Source organism: Salvelinus namaycush, chromosome 20 (assembly GCF_016432855.1).
Source record: "Salvelinus namaycush isolate Seneca chromosome 20, SaNama_1.0, whole genome shotgun sequence".
Classification (NCBI taxonomy): Eukaryota; Metazoa; Chordata; class Actinopteri; order Salmoniformes; family Salmonidae; genus Salvelinus; species Salvelinus namaycush.
Genome location: NC_052326.1, coordinates 32,842,957 through 32,868,193, shown reverse-complemented (window position 1 = coordinate 32,868,193; position 25,237 = coordinate 32,842,957). Strand labels below are relative to the sequence as shown.

The 25,237-nt window shown below is 40.6% G+C and overlaps 1 protein-coding gene across 24 annotated transcripts in view; it reads right to left on the bottom strand.

The window, feature by feature from the left end:
* Positions 1-3,027: 3,027 nt before the first annotated feature.
* The window catches only part of LOC120065268 (gastrula zinc finger protein XlCGF58.1-like), a 42,819-nt gene continuing 20,609 nt past the window's right edge, over positions 3,028-25,237 (bottom strand). For 4 of the 24 annotated variants that reach the window (XM_039016108.1, XM_039016107.1, XM_039016113.1 and 1 more), the window contains 18 exons: positions 24,969-25,052; positions 24,348-24,431; positions 23,940-24,023; positions 23,266-23,349; positions 19,713-19,796; positions 19,245-19,328; positions 18,402-18,485; positions 17,359-17,442; positions 16,727-16,810; positions 16,459-16,542; positions 16,088-16,171; positions 15,235-15,318; positions 13,405-13,488; positions 11,165-11,248; positions 9,128-9,211; positions 8,169-8,252; positions 7,579-7,697; positions 3,028-5,882 (listed from right to left, as the gene is read on the bottom strand). In XM_039016108.1, the coding sequence (XP_038872036.1) occupies positions 5,709-5,882; positions 7,579-7,697; positions 8,169-8,252; positions 9,128-9,211; positions 11,165-11,248; positions 13,405-13,488; positions 15,235-15,318; positions 16,088-16,171; positions 16,459-16,542; positions 16,727-16,810; positions 17,359-17,442; positions 18,402-18,485; positions 19,245-19,328; positions 19,713-19,796; positions 23,266-23,349; positions 23,940-24,023; positions 24,348-24,431; positions 24,969-25,052 (1,637 nt within the window). In that variant the 3' untranslated portion in view covers positions 3,028-5,708. The remainder of the gene's footprint in view (positions 5,883-7,578; positions 7,698-8,168; positions 8,253-9,127; positions 9,212-11,164; positions 11,249-13,404; positions 13,489-15,234; positions 15,319-16,087; positions 16,172-16,458; positions 16,543-16,726; positions 16,811-17,358; positions 17,443-18,401; positions 18,486-19,244; positions 19,329-19,712; positions 19,797-23,265; positions 23,350-23,939; positions 24,024-24,347; positions 24,432-24,968; positions 25,053-25,237) is intronic. The other 20 variants (XM_039016127.1, XM_039016131.1, XM_039016115.1 and 17 more) reach the window with 19 other exon arrangements.

The window sequence follows — 25,237 nt, the reverse complement described above, 5'->3', positions numbered from 1 at the left end:
TCTAAGTTAACTTACTTGGTAAAATAAATAAATACAAATCATGGTAGCATCCACATTAAGGTAGAAGTGTAGAGAAACCTATTATATTCTTATTTACAATAAAAGTGACTTCTGAAACAAACAGCAAATGCATCCAACAAGTTTATAGAGTCACAAGCTTGATGTAATCATTACATGCTAGGAATATGGGACCAAATAAGATTTTGAATACTTTAATACACATATAAGTGAATTTGTCCCAATACTTTTGGTCCCCTAAAATGTACAAAAACTGGTGTAATTTCTAAACGGTTCACCCGATATGGATGAAAATATCCTAAAGCTGAGAGTCTGCACCTCATAGTCATTATATTACAAAAATATTATTTTTAGTCAACATTGTGTGTGTGTAAATGCTAACACGAAGCCACAGACCCCTCCAGGACATGTATCTGCGACCTTAAATATAATCTTTAATTACCACAGACAGTAACCATGGTGATCCTGTGATGGATAACCAAGGGCCAATCACTGCATTTGCAGAGCCGCTGATTCATTTGTTAATTAACCACGAAATGACAGGCCACCCCTGTACCTCATGGTGGGAGGAGTGGGGTGTCTGAGTCTGGGGTGCTTTTATATAATTTGTACTGATTTATGACAGTGAGGGATCCAGGCTCAAACCATGAGAAAGGAAAGGAGGGTTTAACTCTCTGATTTCAGAAACATCTGAAAGATCAATGAGATAAATAAAAGCTTTATTATCAGAATTCTATAATCTACCCCACTGCAATGTGTCCAACCAAACTGTCTGCAACCTTACCAGGTGTCCGTTATCTAGAGAAACACTGAAAACTCTACACAGACACCTACTTTATGAAAAGATGCACAAACCCTAGCAGTGACCTTTCACCCCCATCAGCAACCATACTCTCCCCTCACTTAGGATGGCTCTGTGTTAAGTGCTCGGAGCCCCAGGGTGCTGTAAATTAGTCTATGGCTGAACCCCTCGAGAAAGGGAGAGACAGGGGAATGGAGAGAGAGCAAGTCCTCTGAGTGATGCCTCAGTGAGATGGTTTCATTAGACCCCAAAAAAGTCTGATAGCATTGCAGTCAGTGTGGAGGAAAACATCTGAGGTAGTGAAGCTTAAAGGAAACAAATCATACCGGCTGTATCAATGGACTAATGAAACAAATACCAAGATCGTTTTTGGGTGGAGTTTAAGCAAAACAAAGAAAAGCAGGATCAATGAGTTAGCGAGTATTTTCTTAAATCTCAAATGAACTTAGAAACCATGGGAATTAATGAATCCTCCACAACTAACCTGCTTCGTTGCAGGTTAACTCAAGACTATTCTGAATTTGTGGATACTTTTTCCAGAATACCCTTCTGCACACATACTTTATTACAGCACCATACACACAAGACCATTTCAATTGGATGGTGGTGGGTGCAGTACCAGGACAAAACAGTGCCTTATCCTATTTGTACACACAACATTCACAGGGCATTTGGGAAAGCACAGGCAGCTAGACAATAGAAAGGCAGGCCTTAGAGGACACCCCTGACTAACTCCACGTTCTTCTCCTCCTCCCCTCCATATCGTTATGATCAGCCCTCCTCCTCTGCAAGTGTTGATGGTTTGAGGGGGATGTGGAATGGACAGAGAAGGACCAAGGTCAGTGTTTCTGGGGAAATACCTGTACATTCCAAAGAACTTCTGGATCACCGCAAACACAGTTTAATTTAATGCAAGGTGGGCCGTTTAATTTGACTTGAAGAGATTTGGAGCAGTTACACCAACAATGCCCTTTGAGTTCATGCCAACACATGGAGAGAGGAAGGTCCGAAAATTGCCAAAGACTTCAGCCACCCAAGCCACAGACTTTTCTCTCTGCTACCATCTGGCAAACGGTACCGGAGCATCGGGTCTTAGACCAACAAGCTCCGAGACAGCTTCTATCCCCCAAGCCATGCCCATGACTGCTAAATAGTTAATGAAGTGGTTACCTGGACTATCTACATTGACCCTATGCACACTCAAGACTACCCACACTATATATCATACAAACCCACACACACAGTACACACTACATATGCACACAAACACACTCATACACTTCTGCAACTGTTTTTTTACTCCTCTAGCCTGATGCCTAGTCACTTTACTCCTGTCTACATGTACATACCTACCTCAATTACCTTGTACCCCTGCACCTTGATATGGTATTGGTACTCCCTGTATATAGCTTCATTATTGTTTCATGCCTCGTGTTTTTATTAACTCTGCATCGTTGGGAAAAGGGTTTGGAAGTAAGCGTTTCACTGGAAAGTCTACTCCATTTGTATTCGGCGCATGTGACAAATACAATTTGATTTGACACCAACTACTGCTTGGGGTAGGGTCTCTATAGGACAATTAACACCAAGTTTATATATATATATATATATATACAGTCCCAATAATGAGTATGTAGCTTAGCAATGTTTCAATAAACCTTCAAAGAACATACATTCTAGCCAGATAGTGGTGTGATATTAGCCTGGTTCCAGATCAGTTCGTGCTCTTACCAAGTCCATTGCTCATTGTCAAGACAAATGTGTTTGGCACGACAATGAGAAGTTGGCATGATAGTGTAGACTGGTACTCTGATTATCAGGAATCTACAATATGACACTGACTAGCCTTTCTGCACACATCTCATATTTCCTCTCAACTTTGGTACCCTCTTGAGGACTCATGGTGTAATTGTGATAACATACAGGAACTCAAGTCCTTTTGTTCACCCGATCTAGAATACCTCAATCAAATGCTGACCGTATTATCTCCCAAGACAATTTTCTTCGGTTATAGTCACAGCCGTGTATATCCCCCTCAAGCCGATACCACGACGGCCCTCAAAGAACGTAACTTTCACAAGCATTTCGCTACACGCGCAATAAGATTTGCTAAACACGTCTGTGACCAATAAAATTTGATATATTCATATCACTGATTATCCCCCCAGACAAGGCTGTTGGAGTAAACAGAGGAAACAAAACTCAAGTCTTTTATAAAGTATTTTATTTCAGCATAATGGTAGGAAGCCTCTCCCCTTACAATTAAAACTAATTGGATCACAAGGGTACATATGTTTCCCCATTTTTACAATAATCAAATGTTTTTTTTTTTTTTAAAGAAGTTATTTTTATGCACGTATTTTGCTTAGACAAAAGAATAATCAATATAAGATCCTATCTTAACTGAGGACCATAACTCTGCATGCAAGACTAATAAAGACAAAGAAAAGACTAACTTGTGATAGCTAATGTAGATGCTGTTGCTTACCTAATATTTATATCAATATAATTCACTACAAATAAAAGGGGACCTGTATAAAAAAAGTCATTTTCTTGAGGTACTACCACCTCTAATCTTGAAATTACTAAAACACCCTGGGCTCTCAATACAGTACTGATCCAAATGGTTCTGCCATCTTTGTCAAGTTGAGGAGTAAGAGGCTCTGTCTAAAGACTAAAATCTAGAACAGTTTTGAAAAAGAAAAATATCTATATTTCATGTTTTTTACTTTTGTTTTTATCACTCCAGTGTTTACAATATTATCAGAAAAAAAGGTCCTTGAAACATTACCAGAATCGTCAAATACAGTAGAGCAGAGAGCAAGGAGCTCTTCTCTAACCGCGCCATCCTTTACCTGATCCTTAGAAGAAAATAAACCTCACTGTGTTAACTGATCAGACTCAAAAGATTCTATTGCATTTTCATCATGAGATTGAGAACAATACTTAAAAAGGACAGAACTGAGAGGGCTTTAACAGTTAATGGCAACCAACCTTGCCCTGTGGCCTCACTAGTGGGTAGTGGTGGTTACAGGTGATATCCTTTCCACATTTCTTGGGGCAAGGGGTTGCCAAATCATACAGTAAGCTGCAGTTTCTTAACCCTGGTACTAGAATACCCCGTTTGCTGGATTGCATAATCTACTCACTCAGGCATAATTAAAACAGTTAAATATCTTAACTACTGCAGACTGTACGTTGCAACATTTCTGGAATATACATGTGGCATTACTAAATAAACAAAAGTACATTGGTTTCACTAACAGTAGTAGCCTGGCGACATTGAGAATCATTCAATTAAATGACTCGGTTTAAGTAAAGTCCAGCACACACTGGTCCTCAGGACCAGGTTTCAGAGATCCTTCCCTAAGCTGCTCTACAAGCCCACAGACAGGCTGCTGTGGAACACCACCAATAGGACTACTGACGACCCTGGACAAGAGTAGATAGACATTAACTAAAGCATATCTGTGCTCTGTAGCCATTACACTTGGAGGGGGAAACCACAGACATGTTCAAAAGATCAGTACAGGTTAGTCATTCATTACAATATCATTTTACACTACAATGATTATTTAAGAGAGATCTTATTTGAGTTAAGGCTAACCCCCGAAAGAACATGACAGAAATCCTTTATACACACCTACCCCCATCTCAGTTAAAGGCATTTGTTAGTGTGTAGCAAAGTGAAACAAGTGTTCATTTAACTATGGGAAAAGTATCTGTATGGCCTTCAGCTGGCCAAAGCACTGCCTGACAAATTGAAGTTAGCACTATTAGCATCTCACTGGAATTGTCAAACTCCCCTCACGTAATCATTCAGGAACCCGGGGTTAAATTATTACCAATAATAACCAGCACTATATCAATTCTCAACGAACAGATGAAGGAATATTTGCCTATGCCTTATAGTGCCATTGTAGTAAGCAGTGTTCTATAAGGTGACAGCTTTGGAAAAACATACCCAGCTTTTAAAAAGGCAGTGGCGCATCCTTATAATCGTATCTGAAAATAATAATTAAACCATGAACAAAAAAAAACAAAAAGGCAAATTAAACAAATAACATAAGCACGCTCTAAGGCCACAAGACTGTGTATACCTCCTGCTATGCTCTCAACATGAGGATCTGTACAAACAAAGTAATGGGACTTGCTGAAGCTGCCATCTTGTGCCGTTGTTTTCCACGTACATCTTTAAGAACTGACTGTAAAAGAGAGCCTGCGACCTGCTCCCATAGACCTCTGTACATACACCGTTAAAGGGTGTAATGGAACTTGCTAATGCTATCATCCTGTCTGTTCCACTTCCTGAGTCATCAGCAACTCTATCCAACAAGAACCACAATATCCTCTGACCTGACCCTTCACTTCTGACCTGTTAGGACATCCTCCACTTGCCTATATCGTCCTAAAATCAAACTTTATGGAACCCCTTTTTAGTTTTAGTTCTGACACCTGTACCATTGTCTGACAACTCTTTTCTTCTTTCACAAACTACATTTTCTACAAACGTCCTGTGTTGTTTATTGTTATATAGATATATATATCCCACTTCATCATTGTTATGGTGTAACAACAAACATTAACACCCCTCCTTACTAGAGTACCACCAACAGCACAAACAATAAATCTAAATAATAATAATAAAAAAAAAAAAATAGATTAAGTACAAAATAGACCACCGATTATTGAAGGAAACTCGCTCTCAAAAGAAGACAAAAACATCTGTCCCGCTGTCATAGTAACCTCAGGACCCGAGATGAAGGATCAGTCTTTGCCAGAGTGTGGCGCCACTGAGTGCAGGGTTGAGTGAGACTAGGTGGCCTGTCCTGTCTCTCTGGGAGATGGTGTGTGTGTGTGGAGGGAGGGAGGATGGGGGGAATGTCAGTCAGACAGCCAGTCGACCAGGAGGTGGGTGAAGGGGGCTCCAGGTGGGTGGAGCGGGTGGGGGCTCCTGGGAGTAAGGGCGGGGCTCGCAGCACGGCTGGTTCTCCACCTTGGCCACACCACGGCCCTGGCACAGCCGCCGATGTCGCAGCAGCCGGTCCGTCCGCGAGAAGTTCTACAACACATACATGGAGGATTTATGCAGCATTCATTTAAACAGATGAGTGTGTACACATGCCCCAAAAATTAAGCCCACTGTGTCCGTTTGGTCAATGGGCTTTTCTGGTGCATGTGGGTCAAATCCAATCTTATACAACAGGTATAGACCTTACCGTGAAATGCTTACTTACAAGCCCTTAACCTACAATGCAGTTCTAAGAAAATAAAGTTAAGAAAATATTTACTAAATAAAGTAAAGTAATAAAATAACAATGAGGCTATATACAAGGGGTACCAGTACCGAGTCAATGTGCGGGGGTACAGGTTAGTCGAGGTAATTTGTACATGTAGGTAGGGGTAGAGTGACTATGCATAGATAATAAACAGCAGCAGTGTAAAAACAAAGGGGGTCAATGTAAATAGTCTGGGTGGCCATTTGATTAGCTGTTCAGGAGTCTTATGGCTTGGGGGTAGAAGCTGTTAAAAAGCCTTTTAGACCTAGACTTGGCACTCTGGTACTCAGAGTCTATGACTTGCATGACAATTTTTTGGGCCTTCCTCTGACACTGCCTAGTATATAGGTCCTGGATGGCGGGAAGCTTGGCCCCAGTGATACACTGGGCCGTACGCACTACCCTCTGTAGCGCTTGCGGTCGAATGCTGAGCAGTTGCCATACCAGGCAGTGATGCAACCGGTCAGGATGCTCTCGATGGTGCAGCTGTAGAACTTTGAGGATCTGGGGACCCATGCCAAATATTTTCAGTCTCTTGACGGGGAAAAGGCGTTGTCGTGCTCTCGTCACAACTGTCTTGGTGTGGTTGGACCATGATAGTTTGTTGGTGATGTGGACAGCAAGGAACTTGGAACTCTCGACCCACTCCACTACAGCCCCGTGAATGGGGATGTGTTCGGCACTCCTTTTCCTGTAGTCCACGATCATCTCCTTTGTCTTGCTCACGTTGAGGGAGAGTGTGCTGTCCTGGCACCACACTGCAAGGTCTTGAACGCTGAGCTGTAGTCAATGAACAGTATTTTCAGATAGGTGTTCCTTTTGTCCAGGTGGGAAAAGGCAGTGTGGAGTGCGATTGAGATTGCATCATCTGTGGATCTGTTGGGGTGGTTTGCGAATTGGAGTGGGTCTAGGGTTTCCGGGATGATGGTGTTGATGTGAGCCACGACCAGCCTTTCAAAGCACTTCATGGCTACCAACGTGACTGCATGTCAGAGTATGTGCATACATTCTCTTACCTGCGGGCACAGCTCATAAGGAGAAGACTTATTTTTAACGTGGGCAGGCATCTATGTTGGTATATCCGTGTGAGTGTGTCACTGTGTGTGCATGACCAATGCAATACATTCTCTTATGTGCTGGCACTGCTCACCCTAAAAAATACAATTCTAACCTGGTAGGGAATGTCTTTGCTACGTGTCTGTATTAGTGTGTACATGTGCCTCTGTGACACCATTCTCCTATATGCTGTCACTGCTCACCCTGCGGCAGATGTTCTGTAACATAAAAGAGGGCATGACGCTCTCTCCTTGCTTCGTGAGCGTGTATGTGTTCCTCAGTGCCAGCACGCAAGGCACGTTCTTCTACATGTTGGCACTGCTCACACAGACGGCATCTCTCCAATGCAAGTGTGTATATGTACGTGCCTGGGTATGTGTGTGCCTCTTTCTCTGTGCCTCTTCTGTGTCTAAGTTATTTTACCTGCTGGCATCGCTCACATTGATAAGGCTTCTCTCCGCTGTGGACACGCTTGTGTCTCTCCAGATGGTAACGCTGGATAAACCTCATGTCACACATGTCACAAGCAAACGGCTTCTCCCCTAAAAGAGCACACAAACAGATTCATCACATCAAATCCACAGAGTCGAACCACAACAAACTGTATATGATTTACTCTTACTCGGGTGAAGTCTACTGGTTACAATAACCAATCTACAAATGTTTGTTAAAGTGATGGGAAACTGTTTAGTTCTTATGACAACAAAACTAAGACAAACTACTGAATATGAGCCAGTTTCTGGACAGGAATTAAGGATAAGAAACTAAACTTGTGGTAACATTTTAAGATGTCGTGTCATCAACTCATTATGTGTAGATAAAAGTGGAAACTGATATTTTTTTGCTTTTTAAATCAAACCAACTCAATGCCCCTGAAAAGTTTTGATAGTTTGAGGCTGGTTCAACATCTCATCAAATGACTTGACAATCCAAACTCGAGTTTGTTGTGATCGTATATTTTTTTGATTAAAAGTCTTTATTGGGGATAAGGGTACAGTAAAATGGGGGCATACCCGTATGAGTGTGGCTGTGTCTCTCCAGGTGGTTACGCTGAATAAACCTCATGTCACACATGGAACAAGCATACGGCTTCACCCCTACACACACACACAGAGCAATGCATTAGCTCTCTCTCCAAAGAGTACAACACAAAAATCAAGTTAGCACTACAAATACTATTGTGAGATAATTGTTTGCTACCATAAGCATGTAACAATTACAATAAGAGTGCTTTACGTGTCATATCACGATGTGGACCCTGAAGATGGGGGCTGTTGATCACAAGGATGAGAAGACGTGGCAATCTGACTTGTTTAATAAGCTCTAATGAACACTACTTTTTTTCATCATAAAACACTACTAGCTAATTAACAACAATCAACACACGCAATTGTGAACTAATTGTGAACTAAGCACCGAATAAAAATCTGTAATTGTGTGTCAATAAAGCCTTTGCAGAACGTATAATCCCACTGCAAAAATAACTGGCAAAAATAATCAGACAATGTAAAGAATAGTTGTAGTTTCAAATTTTAACTACATTCTTCACTAAAACGATTATAGCAATAGCTGCAGACAATTTCTCACAACATGATATTGTTTTACTTATGGAAGTGCTTGGCCAATTCATGTTTGGAATAGCAGGAAATAGATTGTTATACATTTACTCTTCTAATAAATGTTTTTATTATCTCAACATCCACATGATAGCTAAATTAGCTGAAGATCTTTAGGGGTCTAGCTTTAAACAAACAAAAAAATGGAACTTGTACGAGAATGTATTACAAATATTAATTTGTGTTGCTGCAGTATTTTAAACTTAAAATCAACAATTTACTAATTTATCACTACAAAACTATGTAGATGAGACATTTTTATTTTTTAGCAGTCCTTCGTTATGTGTGTGAAAATCCATTACGAACATCCTATACTAGCTTGTATATGTGTGATAGGTACGGTGAGCGGACTGTACCCGTATGAGTGAGGCTGTGTCTTGTCAGGTGGTAGCGCTGAACAAACCTCATGTCACACATGGTGCAAGCGTAAGGTTTCACACCTAAATGCACAAAGCATTGAGATATTATTTTTGTGCCTCGCACCATTTTAAGTCCAATAGGAAGTTTAAGTACAGTATATCCATTTACGCTAAACTGATTTTTACCACTAATTTCAATTCATGCAATGACTTACAGGGGATTCAGGTGGAAGAATCAGGGAGATGTTTTCTCCAACTATTGTTTAAAATGTATTTTTCAATGCTTAAGTCCACAACCACAACACATCACATGAGCTGATGATGTAATCTAATAGTAAAACTACCCCTTCTCATCCAAACGTTTATGGAAATTCTGGACTTTTTTGGATATCAAACCTAACAATATATATCACCTATATTTCTTTGTGCAGGATGACTAGCATATACAGTACCAGCCACAAGTTTGGACACCTACTCATTCAATGGTTTTTCTTTATTTATACTATTTTCTACATTGAAGGATAATAGTGAAGACATCAAAACTATGAAATAACATATGGAATCATGTGTTAAATCAAAATACATTTTACGGTTGAGATTCTTCAAAGTAGCCACCCTTTGCCTTGATGACAGCTTTGAACACTATTGGCATTCTCTCAACCAGCTTCACCTGGAATGCTTTTCCAACAGTCTTGAAGGAGTTCCCACATATGCTGAGCACTTGTTGGCTGCTTTTCCTTCACTCTGCGGTCCAACTCATCCCAAACCATCTCAATTCGGTTGAGGTCAGGTGATTGTGGAGGCCAGGTCATCTGATGCAGCACTACATCACTCTCCTCCTTGGTCAAATAGCCCTTACACAGCCTGGAGGTGTGTTGGGTCATTGTCCTGTTGAAAAACAAATGATAGTCCCACTAAACGCAGACCAGATGGGATGGCGCATCGCTGCAGAATGCTGTGGTAGCCATGCTGGTTAATTGTGCCTCGAATTCTAAATAAATCACAGTGTCACCAGCAAAGCACACCCACACCCACACCTCCATGCTTCATAGTGGGAACCACAGTCATCCGTTCACCTACTCTGCATCTCACAAAGACACGGCGGTTGGAACCAAAAATCTCAACTTTGGACTCATCAGACCAAAGGAGTTTCACCGGTTCTAATGTCTATTGCTCATGTTTCTTGGCCCAAGCAAGTCTTTTCTTCTTATTGGTGTACTTTAGTGGTTTCTTTGCAGCAATTTGGCCTGATTCACACAGTCTCCTCTGAACAGTTGATGTTGAGATGTATCTGTTACTAGAATTCTGTGAAGCATTTATTTGGGCTGCAATTTGAGGCTAGTAACTCTAATGAACTTATTCTCTACAGCAGAGGTAACTCTGGGTCTTCCTTTCCGGTGGCGGTCCTCATGAGAGACAGTTTCATCATAGTGCTTGATGGTTTTTGCGACGGCACTTGGAGAAACTTTCAAAGGTCTTTTTCCGGATTGACTGACCTTCATGTCTTAAAGTAATGGAGTGTAATTTCTCTTTGCTTATTTGAACTGTTCTTGTCAAACTATGGACTTGGTCTTTTACCAAATGAGGCCATCTTCTGTATACCACCCCTACCTTGTCACAACACAACTGATTGGCTCAAACACATTAAGGAAAGAAATTCCACATTAACTTTAAACAAGGCACACCTGTTAATTGAAATGCATTCCAAATGACTAACACATGAAGCTGGTTGAGAGAATGCAAAGAGTGTACAAAGCTGTCATCAAGGCAAAGGGTGGCTACTTTGAAGAATCTCATAAAATATATTGATTTGTTTAACACTTTTTTGGTTACTACATGAATGCATATGCTATTTCAGTGTTGATGTCTTCACTATTATTCTACAATGTAGAAAATAGTAAAAATAAAGAAAAACCCTGGAATGAGTAGGTGTCCAAACTTTTGACTGCTACTGTACATCCTGCTAACCCTATATGCAAGGCTTGAGGTGTGGCCTGATCTTGGGTACAGTGGGTACGGTGAGCGGACCCCTACCCAAATGAGTGAGGCTGTGTCTTGAGAGGTGGTATCGCTGGTAAAATCTCTTGTCACACATGGTGCAACCATATGGCTTCACCCCTATACACACAAGGGCATCAATACGTTACTTTGTGCCTCTTGTTAGTCTTCCACTATTAAGTTTTCCATAAAGTTCATACAAATACAGCACAACAGACAATATGCACCAAGTGCTGTTATCAACATTCTGCCTTCACACAACAGGACTGGTGTTGCCAACTTTTTGTGGGGTAAGAAACCAGCTATTGGTAGCAGCACAATATTACAAAAATTGTAGATAAAGTAGACAATTGATTTCCGTGATATCTTCAAAACACACATTTGTAAGGCATGTGATCATCATCAGCACAGTGAGTGTGTACGCTGCTGTTCTGACTAGGCCAAATCACTGCAGGAAAGTCACTTCATTTTTGAAAATGAACAGGCAAAATAATCCTTAAATAATGCTGAATTTACCATAGCCACTTTTAGGGGGGAAAATGAGAGGGGGACTCAAAGATCTAAAGACTAGTGCAACGTTGCCAAGTTGGAAATACAGAGCAGAGCAGGAGAAGGTGTTTTCAGATTGTAGACATCTTTAACCGTTTCTGCAGGTTCCAATAACTGCCATTACACTAACACATCATAAACTGTCTGGATTTAAAATACACATACAATTTAAGAAGACATCACTACAACTGGGAGTTATTCCAATTTGAAACTTATTGAGGCATGATGTCCAAAAAATTATCACTGAACACTCAGGACAAGTAAGTTTCATGCATTTTTAAAATCGCTTAAATCCACCACACATCTCATCAATTGATGTAATCTGGTAGTAAAAACTAGCCTTTCAAATCCTTAAGTGAAATTACATGATTTACTTTTTGGGGTATCAAACCTAACATGTAGGTGAAATATATTCTCTACATTGCATTCAGAAAGTATTCACACACCTTGACTTCCTCCACATTTGGATGTGTTACAGCCTGAATTTAAAATGTATTTGTTATGGCAAGCCTAAATAAATTCAGGAGTAAAAATTAGCTTATCTCTGTACCCCACACATAGAGATAATTGTAAGGCCCCTCAGTCGAGCAGTGAATTTCAAACAACCGCAAAGAAGGGCACCTATTGGTATAAATAAAAATAATATACAATGCACCCAGTCACTACAAAAATACAGGCGTCCTTCCTAACTACGCTGCCAATTTTCACCATGAGGCCAATGGTGACTTTTAAAAAGTTAATGGCTGTGATAGGAGAAAATGGAGGATGGATCAACATTGTCAATTAGGTTTGTATTGTGGAGTACAGAGTGAAAAGGAAGCCAGTACAGAATAAAAAACTTTAAAAAATACATCCTGTTTGCAACAAGGCACTAAAGTAATACTGCAAAAAAATGCAGCAAAGCAATTCACTTTTTGTCCTGAATACAAAGTGTTGCTTGGGGAAAATCCAATACATATTACTGAGTACCACTCTCCATATTTTCAATCATAGTGGTGGCTGCATCATGTTATGGTTATGCTTGTAATAGTTAAGGAATGGGGATGTCAAAATATAGCTAAGCACATGCAAAATCATAGAGGAAAACCTGGTTGTCTCCTTTCCACCAGACACTGAGCGATGAAATCACCTTTCAGCAGGACAATAACCTAAAACAAGGCCAAATCTACACTGGTGCTGCTTACAAAGAAGACAGTGAATGGCAGAATTACAGTTTTGACTTAAATCTACTTGAAAAATCTATGGCAAGACCTGAAAATGATTGTCTAGAAATTATCAACAACCAATTTGACAGAGCTAGACACATTTTTTAAAGAAATGGACAAATTTGCACAATCCAGGTGTGTAAAGCTCAGACTTACCCAGAAAGACTCACAGCTGTAATCGCTGCCAAAGGTGCTTCTACAAAGTATTGACTCAGGGGTGTGAATACTTACTGAAATTAGATATCTGTATTTTATTTTGAATAAATCTGCAAACATCTAGAAACATGTTTTAACTTTGTCATTATGGGGTATTGTGTGTAGATGGGCAAGAAAATCTATAAATCCATTTTGAATTTAGGCTGTTACACAAAATGTGGAATAATTCAAGGTGTATGAATACTTTGAAGGCACTCAATACATTCCTTTGAACACGACTAGCATATAAATTCTGCCAACCCTGTATACTGGGGTTCAGGTGTAGCCTGATCTTGGGTAAGGTGGGTACGGTGAGCGGACCCATACCCAAATGAGTGAGGCTGTGTCTTGCCAGGAGGTAACGCTGGTAAAACCGCTTGTCACACATGGTGCAACCGTATGGCTTCACCCCTATACACACACACAAGAATATCAATACATTACTGTAATGCCTCACACTCCATATTGAAATCTTACAATATTAGGTTTACCATAAACATCAGGCACAATAACAGCTGGACTGACAATATGCACTAAGTGCTGTTATTATCAACATTCTGCCTTCACGCAACAGGGCCGGTGTTGCCAACTTTTTGGGGGGAGAAAAGCTATTGTCTACACATTGTCACTAGAAGTTGTTAGATTACACACATTTTCAAGGCGTGTGATCATCACATAGCCTGTCGCAAAACTCGAGGCAAACGCTCTTGAGAATGCTTTAAATAATTGCTGAATTTGTCCTGACTCCTAGTCACTTTCAGGGGACCAAAATGTTGCTAGATCTAGTGACTAGTGCAAAGTGGCCAAGTTGGCAATACTGAGCAGGATTGGGTGTTTTCAGATTGTAGACATCTTTAACCATTTCTGCAGGTTCCAATAACATCCAATAACAATTATCATAACTGTCTGGCTTGAAAATACAAAAATGTTTGGAAGACATCTCCACAACTAACTTTTTAATCTTATTGATGCATGAGTTACGAAGTGGTCAATGTACTTGTTATTTTGCCAATTTCTTGGTAATACATTTTGCACACATCCCATGAGCTGATGTCATCTGGTGGTAATATTAGCTTCATTCTCAAGGGTAATTACATATCAAACATAACTTATAAAATAATATATATTCACCAATACATTTCTTTGTGCATGACTAGCGTATAAATCCTGCCAACCCTGTATACTAGGGTTTGTGTGTCCTGATCTTTAAGGGATGGTTCACCCAAATTGCCAAATTACATTGGTTTCCGTACCCTGTAAGCGTTCTATGGACAAGGTACAGCAGCAATCCATGCTTTGGTTTTATTTCCCTGGCACGGTTTCCAAATGCTAAGTGTTTTTTCTTCTTTTTTAAAATAAAATGTATTTTGACACCTTTTTCTCCCCAACTTCGTGATATCCAATTTGTAGTTACAGTTTTGTCCCATCGCTGCAACTACCATACAGGCGACTCAGGAGAGGCGAAGGTTGAGAGCCATGCGTCCCCTGAAACATAACCATGCCAAGCCGCACTGCTTCTTGACACTGCTCGCTTAACCCGGAAGCCAGCCGCACCAATGTGTCGGAAGAAACACTGTAGAACTGTCGACCCTATCAGCGTACATGTGCCTGGCCTGCCACAGGAGCCCCTAGAGCACAATGGGACAAGGACATCCCGGCCGGCCAAACTATCCCCTAACCCAGACAACGCTGGGCCGCTTCATGGGTCTCCCAGTCGCGACACATCCCGGGATCGAACCCGGATCTGTAGTAAAGCATCAACCACTGCAGTGCCTTAGACCGCTGCGCCACTCGGGAGGCCCGCAAATTGCTACTATTTATAGCACAAATCCCATTCAAGTCATGGTGCCGATATTAGCATTTTTCGCACATGTCCAAATCATCCAAAAGTGTCAAAAATGTATTGTGCAGCTCAGTCACGTCGATGATTTGAACATGCGTGAAAATGCTAATATCGGTACCATGATTTGAATGTGATTTGTGCCACAAATGCTAAAACTTCAGTATTTGGACACAGTGCAAGGGAAACTAAACCAAAGCATGTACTGCTGTCATACCTTGTCCGTAGACCGCTTCCAGGGTAAGGAAACCAATGTCATTTTGTAATTTGGGTGAACTATCCCTTTAATGACAGAAGTACGGTGAGCAGAACCATACCCATATGTGTGACGCTGTGTCTCGCCAGGTGGTGGCGCTGATAAAACCTCTTGTCACACATGGTGCAACCATACGGCTTCACTCCTATACACAAAGAATGTTTTATTATTTTTCTGTTTCACACTCCATCATTCAAAGATGTGTGAATCTATTGAATAGCATGTGTATGAGTTTATACTGATTGATTGTTTATTAACCACTGTTGTAAACCTATGCAATTATAACAGAGGATTAACACTGAAAATGACATTACACCGCCACTTCGATAACTCGCAGTGGTCGTTGGAGTCAAACAATGCACACGTTTTAATTGTTTTACGTGGGAATTGGGGCTGAGCAGTAAAACGTCATCTGTACAGAACTCACTTTTAAAATGGTAGAAAATATAGGGCTTTCCATCCACTGGGTTCAGAATGTAAAAGTGTGATTTCTCTCATACCTAAAACACCACTTGACACAGAATACAAGAGAGCTAATAATAAGCACAGAGTGTTATCAACGTGCTGCTTTCACGCAGCAGAATGGACCCGTTTTTGGATGGTAGAATTACTTTAACTACTTTTTGTTAAGGTTACAAGAAAAAAAACTTAGGATAACACCTGCTCAATTTAAATAGTCTCGGGTTGAAAATAGAAGACAATTTGGAAGAGATCCGAATCGGCATGCTATTGAGGTGCGAGTTATCGAACAGTCGGTGTAGTTGTTTATCCCAAAATAGAAAAACACATCACATGAGCTGATGACATCATCTGGTAGAAATATAAGCCCTTGTCCTTAGGAGAAATGGAATTATGGACGTTTTGAATATCAAACCTAACATGCAAACATTTCACCAATAGCCTCAATGACATACCCATGTGAGTGACGCTGTGTCTCGCCAGGTGGTGGCGCTGAAAAAACCTCTTGTCACACATGGTGCAAGCGTACGGCTTCACCCCTATACACACAGAACAATACATTACTTTGATTCTCAGAATTCATCCACTGAAGTCTTCCAATATTATGTGTATTCAGTTAAACTAAATTAATTGTTTAAAAGCCACTGCTGTCCATACAAACTTATGGGAAATTGTGTTTTTCATATCCAACCTATCCACAAATAATATATATCTTATCTATACATTTCTTTGTGCATGACTAGCATATAAATCCTGCCAACCCTGTATACTAGGATTCAGGTGTACCCTGATCTTAAAGACATGGGTACGGTGAGCGGACCCATACCCATATGAGTGATGCTGTGTCTCCGCAGGTGGTGGCGCTGAAAAAACCTCTTGTCACACATGGTGCAAGCGAACGGCTTCACCCCTACACACACACAGAACAGCATTATGTTAATGCTGCACTCTCCATCGATTGAAGTGTTCCATATTAAGACCAGATCTTCTGAGCTTGGGGCAGGGTCTGGGCAGGGTCTGCTTTGAGAATATGTATACTAAGGTTCAGGTGTAGCCTGATCTTAAAGACATGGGTACGGTGAGCGGACCCATACCCATATGAGTGATGCTGTGTCTCCGCAGGCGGTGGCGCTCAAAAAACCTCTTGTCACACATGGTGCAAGCGTACGGCTTCACCCCTACACACACACACACACACAACAGCAGATTATTTTGTGTCTCACTGTCCATCGATTGAAGTCTTCCAATATTAAAGTTCAGGCATATACATTTATACTACATTGATTTCGTATAAAAATCACTGATGTCAACCTTCAGGGTATTCACCCGGAGGAATCTAAATACTCCACCACCTCAATAGCGTGCGGTTTTGAGGTTTTTTTAATCAAAAAGGTGTTGACAAGGTGCAAGAATTAAGGGTGGCCAATAAAATGTAGAATGTAAGAAATTGATGACAAGTTTGATCTTTTACCAGTAACTTCACACCAAATACAGTACGATAAAAAAATGTACCTAGCTCTGTTACTGTTATCAACATACTAATTTCAAGCAGAAGGGTTGAGTGTTTTTAAAGGTGTTTCTTTGAGATGCAAGAAAACCAATTATGGTAACACTTGCTCAATTCAAATATTATTGAATTAAAGTGTTTAAACCTCACCAACTATGTATACTCGGGTTCAGGTGTACCCTGATCTTAAAGACATGGGTACGGTGAGCGGACCCATACCCATATGAGTGATGCTGTGTCTCTGCAGGTGGTGGCGCTGAAAAAACCTCTTGTCACACATGGTGCAAGCGAACGGCTTCACCGCTGTACACACAGAAAATACAAAATGTTTTTATGTCTCACTCTCCATTGACCGAGGTCTTCCAAAATTAAGCTTAGGCATATACATGTATACTAAATAGATTTTGATAAACCACTGATGTCAATGGTGGTGTGTTTGACTGGTCCTCAGAATCTCGTATTTCCCAGTTTGTGAAGTCGTTGTTATGACATGAGTGCGTTCAAGTGCTATTGAAGTTGGCGCTCACAATTCTTCAACAATGAGATTTAAGCTAGATGGCGAAGAACCAATGTTGCTGGCTTGCTTACATTGACAATGTGTCAAACTAGCTACATTGTAAATGGCTTTGTTTTACCATATTTTGGTCTAAAACAAAACATTTGGGGCCCAAGTTTCCCACCTCTAACAATTTGGAGTGTCGTTCAAGTGGTTATTTCAGAGTCCGGACCTCATATCTTCGGATTTCCAACAGCACTCGAACGCACCATAACTTCCAGGGTATTCACCCTGAAGAATACGATTTCACTACCACCTCAATAGCTTGCATTTTTGGGGTCTATCAAAAAAGTAAGGTGCGCAAAATAAGGATGGCCAATTAAACATAATTCGATTAGGATGAGACAATTTTACAAGGCGTCCATCCACGGAGCTGAGAATGTAAGAAATTGCACTTGGATAAGAAGTTCTTGATCTAATACCATAAACTACACCACATTCAGTACCATCAACAATTCATCAATAGTGCAACATTCTTATCAACATGCTTTCAAAGAGCAGAATTTAAGGTTTTCAGTTGGTAGCCCCCCTTAACATCCCTAGAACCATGATTTATCCAACAATCTAAAATGTTATTTCATCATAAACAAATTCTTGGCCATCCTTGATTCACGCAGTAGATAGCATATAGGCTAAACCCTTCCAACCCTGTATACTAGGGTTCAGGTGTGGATTAATGACATGGGTACAGTGAAGGGACCCATACCCATATGAGTGACGCTGTGTCTCCGCAGGTGGTCTCGCTGGAAAAACCTCTTGTCACACATGGTGCAAGCGTACGGCTTCACCCCTATACACACAGAACATTATTATTTTATGCCGCACTCTTCATAAATTGAAGTGTTCCCATATTAAGTTCAGGCATATACATTATCATAAATTGATAGCTTATAAAACCCTGATGTTGATCCATGCGATGGCTTCCTTGCTATTCATCCTGAAGAATCTGATTACACTACCAACTCAAAAGCTTGCGGTTTTGGGGGTTAATCAAAAAGGTGTTGGTATGGTGAGCAAATGTAGGATTGGCCAATGAAACATAATTCGTTTTTGATGAACCACAATTTACAAGGCGTCCATCCACAGACTTCAGAATGAAGGAAATTGCACTTAATGATACAACACAGTAGATGAACCGATGACATTATCTGCTGGTAGTTCAAGGCTTTCTTAAAGTGCTCAATTTACAAAGTTGCGAAAAGAAAGGAGTTTTAGTGGCAGTTTATGACCTAGTGCTACTGGGAACTTCGCAAGTACAACATAGCAATGATGCAATATTACAGTTTTCATCAAAGGAGTTAACTTGTAAAGGACTGCAAATCACAATCATTATGTATAGAAATGCCAGTCTTTAGTCATCACTACTCTAGCATGTCTAGAAAATTAAATATATTGTACTTTTTATTTAACCTTTAACTAATTTATCATAAATAACTGATCAAATCAACTGCTATTTTTGCAAAGTCTTACATCTTTATTGAACGTGTGCCTTTTTACTAACATCCTATACTAGCTTGTATGTGTGATAGGTACGGTGAGCGGACTGTACCCGTATGTTTGAGGCTGTGTCTTGTCAGGTGGTAGCGCTGAACAAACCTCATGTTACACAGGGTGCAAGCGTAAGGTTTCACACCTAAACCCACAGAGCATCAATACATCATTTCAGAGCCTCGAATTTTAGGTTTAGGTATGAATATACTTGGACGTTAAATTGATTGGTAGTTTACCACTATACATGCCATAATGTACTCGCGATTAAGAAATCTTAAAAAATGTTTCCCCCAATGAAGTGATATTTTTAAATGTGTTTTTCAAAGCTTTTGTCCACAACACATCACATGAGCTGATGATGTCACCTGGTGGCAAAACTAACCCTTCTCATCCTTAAGGGAAATTTAATTATGGACTTTGATATCAAACCTGCAAATAAAATTGTGCTCATCTTTTTTTGTGCATAAAACCTGCCAACCCTGTATACTAGGGTTCAATTACAGGGATACAGTGAGCAGGTGCATACCCATATGAGTGAGGCTGTGTCTTGCCAGGTGGTAGCGCTGGAAGAACCTCTTGTCACACATGGTGCAACCAAATGGCTTCACACCTATACACACAGAGCAGCAACTTCAGTATAAAAAATGTCAACTGCCAAAAATGATCAATCTTAACTTTACTGTAGCTCAATAAGCTTAGCAAAGTTTTGGTCTTGTTCACCAGACAATTTACTTTGACAGAAAATCTGGTTTCAGTGGTTGGTCAGAAAGGTGCAATCTACTAATCCAATTGGGACACGCTTTCAGTGCCCAATGAGTAGGCCATATTGGGCCGTTTCTATGTTCAAAGGGCAATGCTAAGAAAGGTAGTGCCCTAATACACTGCAATAATACACTACAAAACAACTGTTGTAGCCTAAGTGTGGCTACTCGCTGCCAATGGTTTAGCTAATAACAATTGCAATTTCCGAGTCAGGTTAGAATTTTGGGTGAAAATACTGGTGGACACATGGCTTCACGTCATGCTGTTCATATGAACATTAGATGTGAAAATTTTAGGCAGTTGGTACATATTTAAACATCACACACATTCACACAACCATGTGATTTTTGCCACGCTATTGTGACGTCTCAAACTCCTGAAGCCGTCCGATTCTCATGCTACAATCCTGAAATCCATCAAAGTAGGGCTGGGCGATATGGCCAAAATATCATATATTTCTCACGACGGCATTTAAAGTTTTGAATAATAACAATTCTAAATGTTTTATGAGTACCTACACTGAACAAAAATATAAAACTCAACATGTAAAATGTTGGTCCCGGCCTCCCGGGTGGCGCAGTGGTCTAGGGCACTGCATCGCAGTGCTAGCTGTGCAACCAGAGACTCTGGGTTTGAGCCCAGGCTCTGTCGCAGCCGGCCGCGACCGGGAGGTCCATGGGGCGACGCACAATTGGCCTAGCGTCGTCCGGGTTAGGGAGGGTTTGGCCGGTAGGGATATCCTTGTCTCATCGCGCACTAGCGACTCCTGCGGCGGGCCGGGCGCAGTGCACGCTGACCAGGTCGCTAGGTGTACGGTGTTTCCTCCGACACATTGGTGCGGCTGGCTTCCGGGTTGGATGCGCGCTGTGTTAAGACCGCAGTGCGGCTTGGTTGGGTTGTGTTTCAGAGGACGCATGGCTCTCGACCTTTGTCTCTCCCGAGCCCGTACGGGAGTTGTAGCGATGAGACAAGACAGTAACTACTAACAATTGGATACAACGAAATTGGGGAGAAAAAGGGGCAAAAAAATTATAATAATTAAATTAAAAAAGTTGGTCCCATGTTTCATAAGCTAAAATAAAATATCCCAGAAATGTTCCATATGTACAAAAAGCTTATTTTCTCCCAAATTTTGTGTACAAATTTGTTTACATCCCTGTTAGTGAGAATTTCTCCTTTGCCAAGATAATCCATCCACCTGACAGGTGTGGCATATCAAGAAGCTGATTAAAGAGCATAATCATAAACCAGGTGCACCTTGTGCTGGGGACAATAAAAGGCCATTCTAAATTGTGCAGTTGTCACAACACAATGCCACAGACGTGTCAAGATGAGGGAGTGTGCAATTGGCATACTGACGGCAGGAATGTCCACCAGAGAATTCAATGTTCATTTCTGTACCATAAGCCGCCTCTAACGTCGCATTAGAGAATTTGGCAGTACGTCCAATGGCTTCACAACCGCAGACCACGTGTAACCACTCCAGCCCAGGACCTATACCTGGTTTCTTTACCTGAAGGATCTTCCGAGACCAGCCACCCAGACAGCTATACAGTATTTGTCTGTAATAAAGCCCTTTTGTAGGGAAGAACTGGGCATGGCTCCCCAGTGGGTGGGCCTATGCCTTCCCAGGCACACCCATGGCTGCACCCCTCCCCAGTCATGTGAAATCCATAGATTAGGGCCTAATGAATTCATTTCAATTGACTGATTTCCTTATATGAACTCTAACTCAGTAAAATTGTTGTATGTTGCGTTTATATTTTTGTTCAGTATAGTTCATGACCCTAGGGTGAAAAAGCATATGTGATTTCAATGGGCTTTTCGCTATTCTTATTGTTTTATATGTTTGAATCCAACAAAAATAATTTTCCATTTCTGTTATAATTTCCACACTGTGCCATGCAGGGCTGCGTGATATGGGCAAAAAACAAACAAAGCCTAGTTAATTGGTGAACTGTTGGAATCATGGAAATAGAATGAATGTTCTAATTATATAGTTAGAATATAGTGGGCAGCACCTTGAATACATTGTTGTTTAACATGACAAAGAATGAATAAACCAGGGAGGAATTATCGACAGGGTAGGAACCAAAGTACTAGTCAGTGTTTCCAGTTGACCCTAATTAGATGTTACATTACATGTTGTTTTCTTCAATTATGTAGGTTAGCCAACATATTCATGCTTTACCTTTTCCTCTCCGATTTAAAAGATATAGGTTGTTCAAAACATGCTTATCTAGGCCTACACCAGCACTGGTACCATGCTGTATTAGATGGCTACATTTGTACTGACTCTTAGTACATTTAGCAAGCTAGCTCGCCAGCTAAATTAGTATTAGCGGCTAACAAGATTTATTTTAGCCACAACTTGCTATGAAAAGACAAACTAGCAGACAGTTTGTTTATCTTACTGTCAGCAAACTACTAAGTGAAATTAGAGAACACTTGTGGAAAGCAGAATGTCACCAACATCTTGTTTCATCTATTTAACCATGCAGACTGCAGTGCTGAGTGAACGGCAAGAAAGTGCTTGTGACTCCGTGGTCGAGCAGCTACCCTCTCGAGTGACAGGGGGCAGTGCTTAGTGTGGAAAGCGTAGTGCAGCAGGAGGGAGAAAGACGACTAAAGTAGCAAAACGTAAACACGCTGGGAGTTGCGTATTACATTTAACAAACCAAACTTAGAAAAATTGTTATATTAGGTAAAGTAAAAACCCAAACAGGTCCGTGCATCAATACCGGTAATATAGTCAAATACGGTATACCGCCCAGCCCTACATCAAAGATGGCTTCCATTGGACATTTTTGGAAAGACCGATGTAGCCAGCCTAAAGTTTTGGCTCTTAGCCAGACCCTAGCTCAACTCCAACATGGGGGTTTAAAGATTTTATATCAGACCTGGGGCTTGATTAAATGGGTTCATTTCACTAACAAGACTAATTTCTAAACATGATATGATGCTGGTTAACTAATGCTGTGCAATGATTTGAGGGTTGGAGAAGAATCCATCATAGTCCTCTAAACTGGTTAACTTGGAAATCTTTGGCCTATGTAGAACAATATTCAACATCTTTCTCTCAGAAAACCTGTTCTGAAAGGAAACATGGCTAAGCATAAATGCAGTCTAATTTCTAAATAAAATGCCTTTAACAATAAAAATTTGAGTTGGATGCAGCCATAACTATCAATTAAATTGTATTATACCCCAACATCACATGGGGGGCGACTCATTTAACCACAATGCATTGGGGCTCATGCATGTCATCTGAGGCCAGATTGAAGCGAGAGGGAGGGATTCAAAGTGAGGTCACATACCCGTATGAGTGAGGCTGTGTCTCTCCAGTTGATAACGCTGAATAAACCTCATGTCGCACATGGAACAAGCATACGGCTTCACTCCTAAACACACAGAGCATACAAATATTAGCCATCTTTCTGTTGCAGTTTTATTCTATACATTTGCATGCTCGATTTCCTGCTTTACAACTTAAATAGTATAAACAATCACTTACAATGAAAAACCATACTTCAATAAAGAGTGTCCTTACCCTTAAGGGTACTAGAAATTACATTCCTCATATCATACAATGATTTTCTCTAAAGTTAAAAAACAATGTCATCTGGTCATAATCTCTCCCCTTGTTACAAATAGTCAATTATGAGGAACTCAAAATCAAGATCACTGACCCAAAAATGTTATTATTAAAAAAAAATTAAGTGGAAAAATACATTCTTAATACATAATGACATCACTCTAATATTTGATAACATGGGGATTTTTCTTTTTAGTGGACAGTAGTTTCCAACAAAGCCTCTTTATTCCATTCACTGAGATTGAGAAGGGTAAGGGTTTACCAACACAAGGACATTCAACAATGAATTTTCTGTCTAACTTAGTAGTCTAACCATAAAAATATTCATAACTGAATCATTTTGCATCAGCAGCTCCAGTAAAGTACTGAGAGTAAGATGGTAAATGAGACTCATACCCGTATGAGTGAGGCTGTGTCTCGCCAGGTGGTAACGCTGGTAGAACCTCATGTCACACATGGAACAAGCGTACGGCTTCACCCCTATACACACACAGAGCACCAGTCAATACACCCCTATACACACACAGAACACCAAACCTTAGAATAAATCTAAACCAAGAGTGTACCTGCACCAGTCATGTGAATATAGAAAGGCTTGTTTTAAGAACATGTGTTAACTGGGTTTGTATTGTGCCAGACACCAGTATATGTATAAAAAAAAGTTGGAACTCAGTGGCTTAGTAAAGATAGAGGCTTTAAAGTAGTGGCAGCGGTGCAACTTGCCCAAAGAACTTCTATAAACAACTTCTTGGTCTCCATTTGTAGCCAACATATGTGAGATGGGTATGGTGAGAGGACCCATACCCGTATGTTTGAGGCTGTGTCTTGCCAGGTGGTAACGCTGGAAAAACCTCATGTCACACATGGAACAAGCGTACGGCTTCACCCCTATACACACACAGAGCACCAGTCAATACACCCCTATACACACACAGAACACCAACTTTAGAAAAGTCTGCATTTTGCCCTTTGATAAACTAGAGTCCTTTACACACTCAAAGAAAGCCAGACATGCCAGAACATTGGCAGCAATTAAACGTCACAGCCATGCAAACTTGCACTGACATAAGTGTTCAACACAGTTGATATACATTCAATATATTTAAATGGCTATAAAGTAATCTAAAACAAATTACGAGCATACCTCAGTCATTTCAGTATAGAAATATGGCTAATTAATGCACTCTCACTAAAGGGTTGGTTGGGGAATTTACAACGATGCAATGATATTGCCAAGATACTAATCCAGTGAATCCAGAGATATTAACTGAAAGCCACAAATTGTTTAGCGGTTCTTAAACTTTAGTTTGTTGAGGCTACACGCCAGTGTACGCATGAACATAAGGAACCTGTGAATTGGTGCAACATCAGTGTTTCCAGCCCATTGTAAAAAAATAAAAAAGGGCATGGTGTGCGGACTCATACCCGTATGAGTGAGGCTGTGTCTCGCCAGGTGGTAACGCTGGAAGAACCTCATGTCACACATGTTGCAAGCGTATGGCTTCACCCCTATACACACAGAACATTAATATTTTAGCTAGCCGCCAACATCTTGTTTTAAAAAAAAAATCCACCAAGTTGTCACTATGATGTCAAGCCTTGTAAGAGAATATACTTTTCTAGCATGATAATAGTATGATAATGGCTTTCAGCTACAAAACTCTATCTGAAGACACTTAATACAATTTGACAAA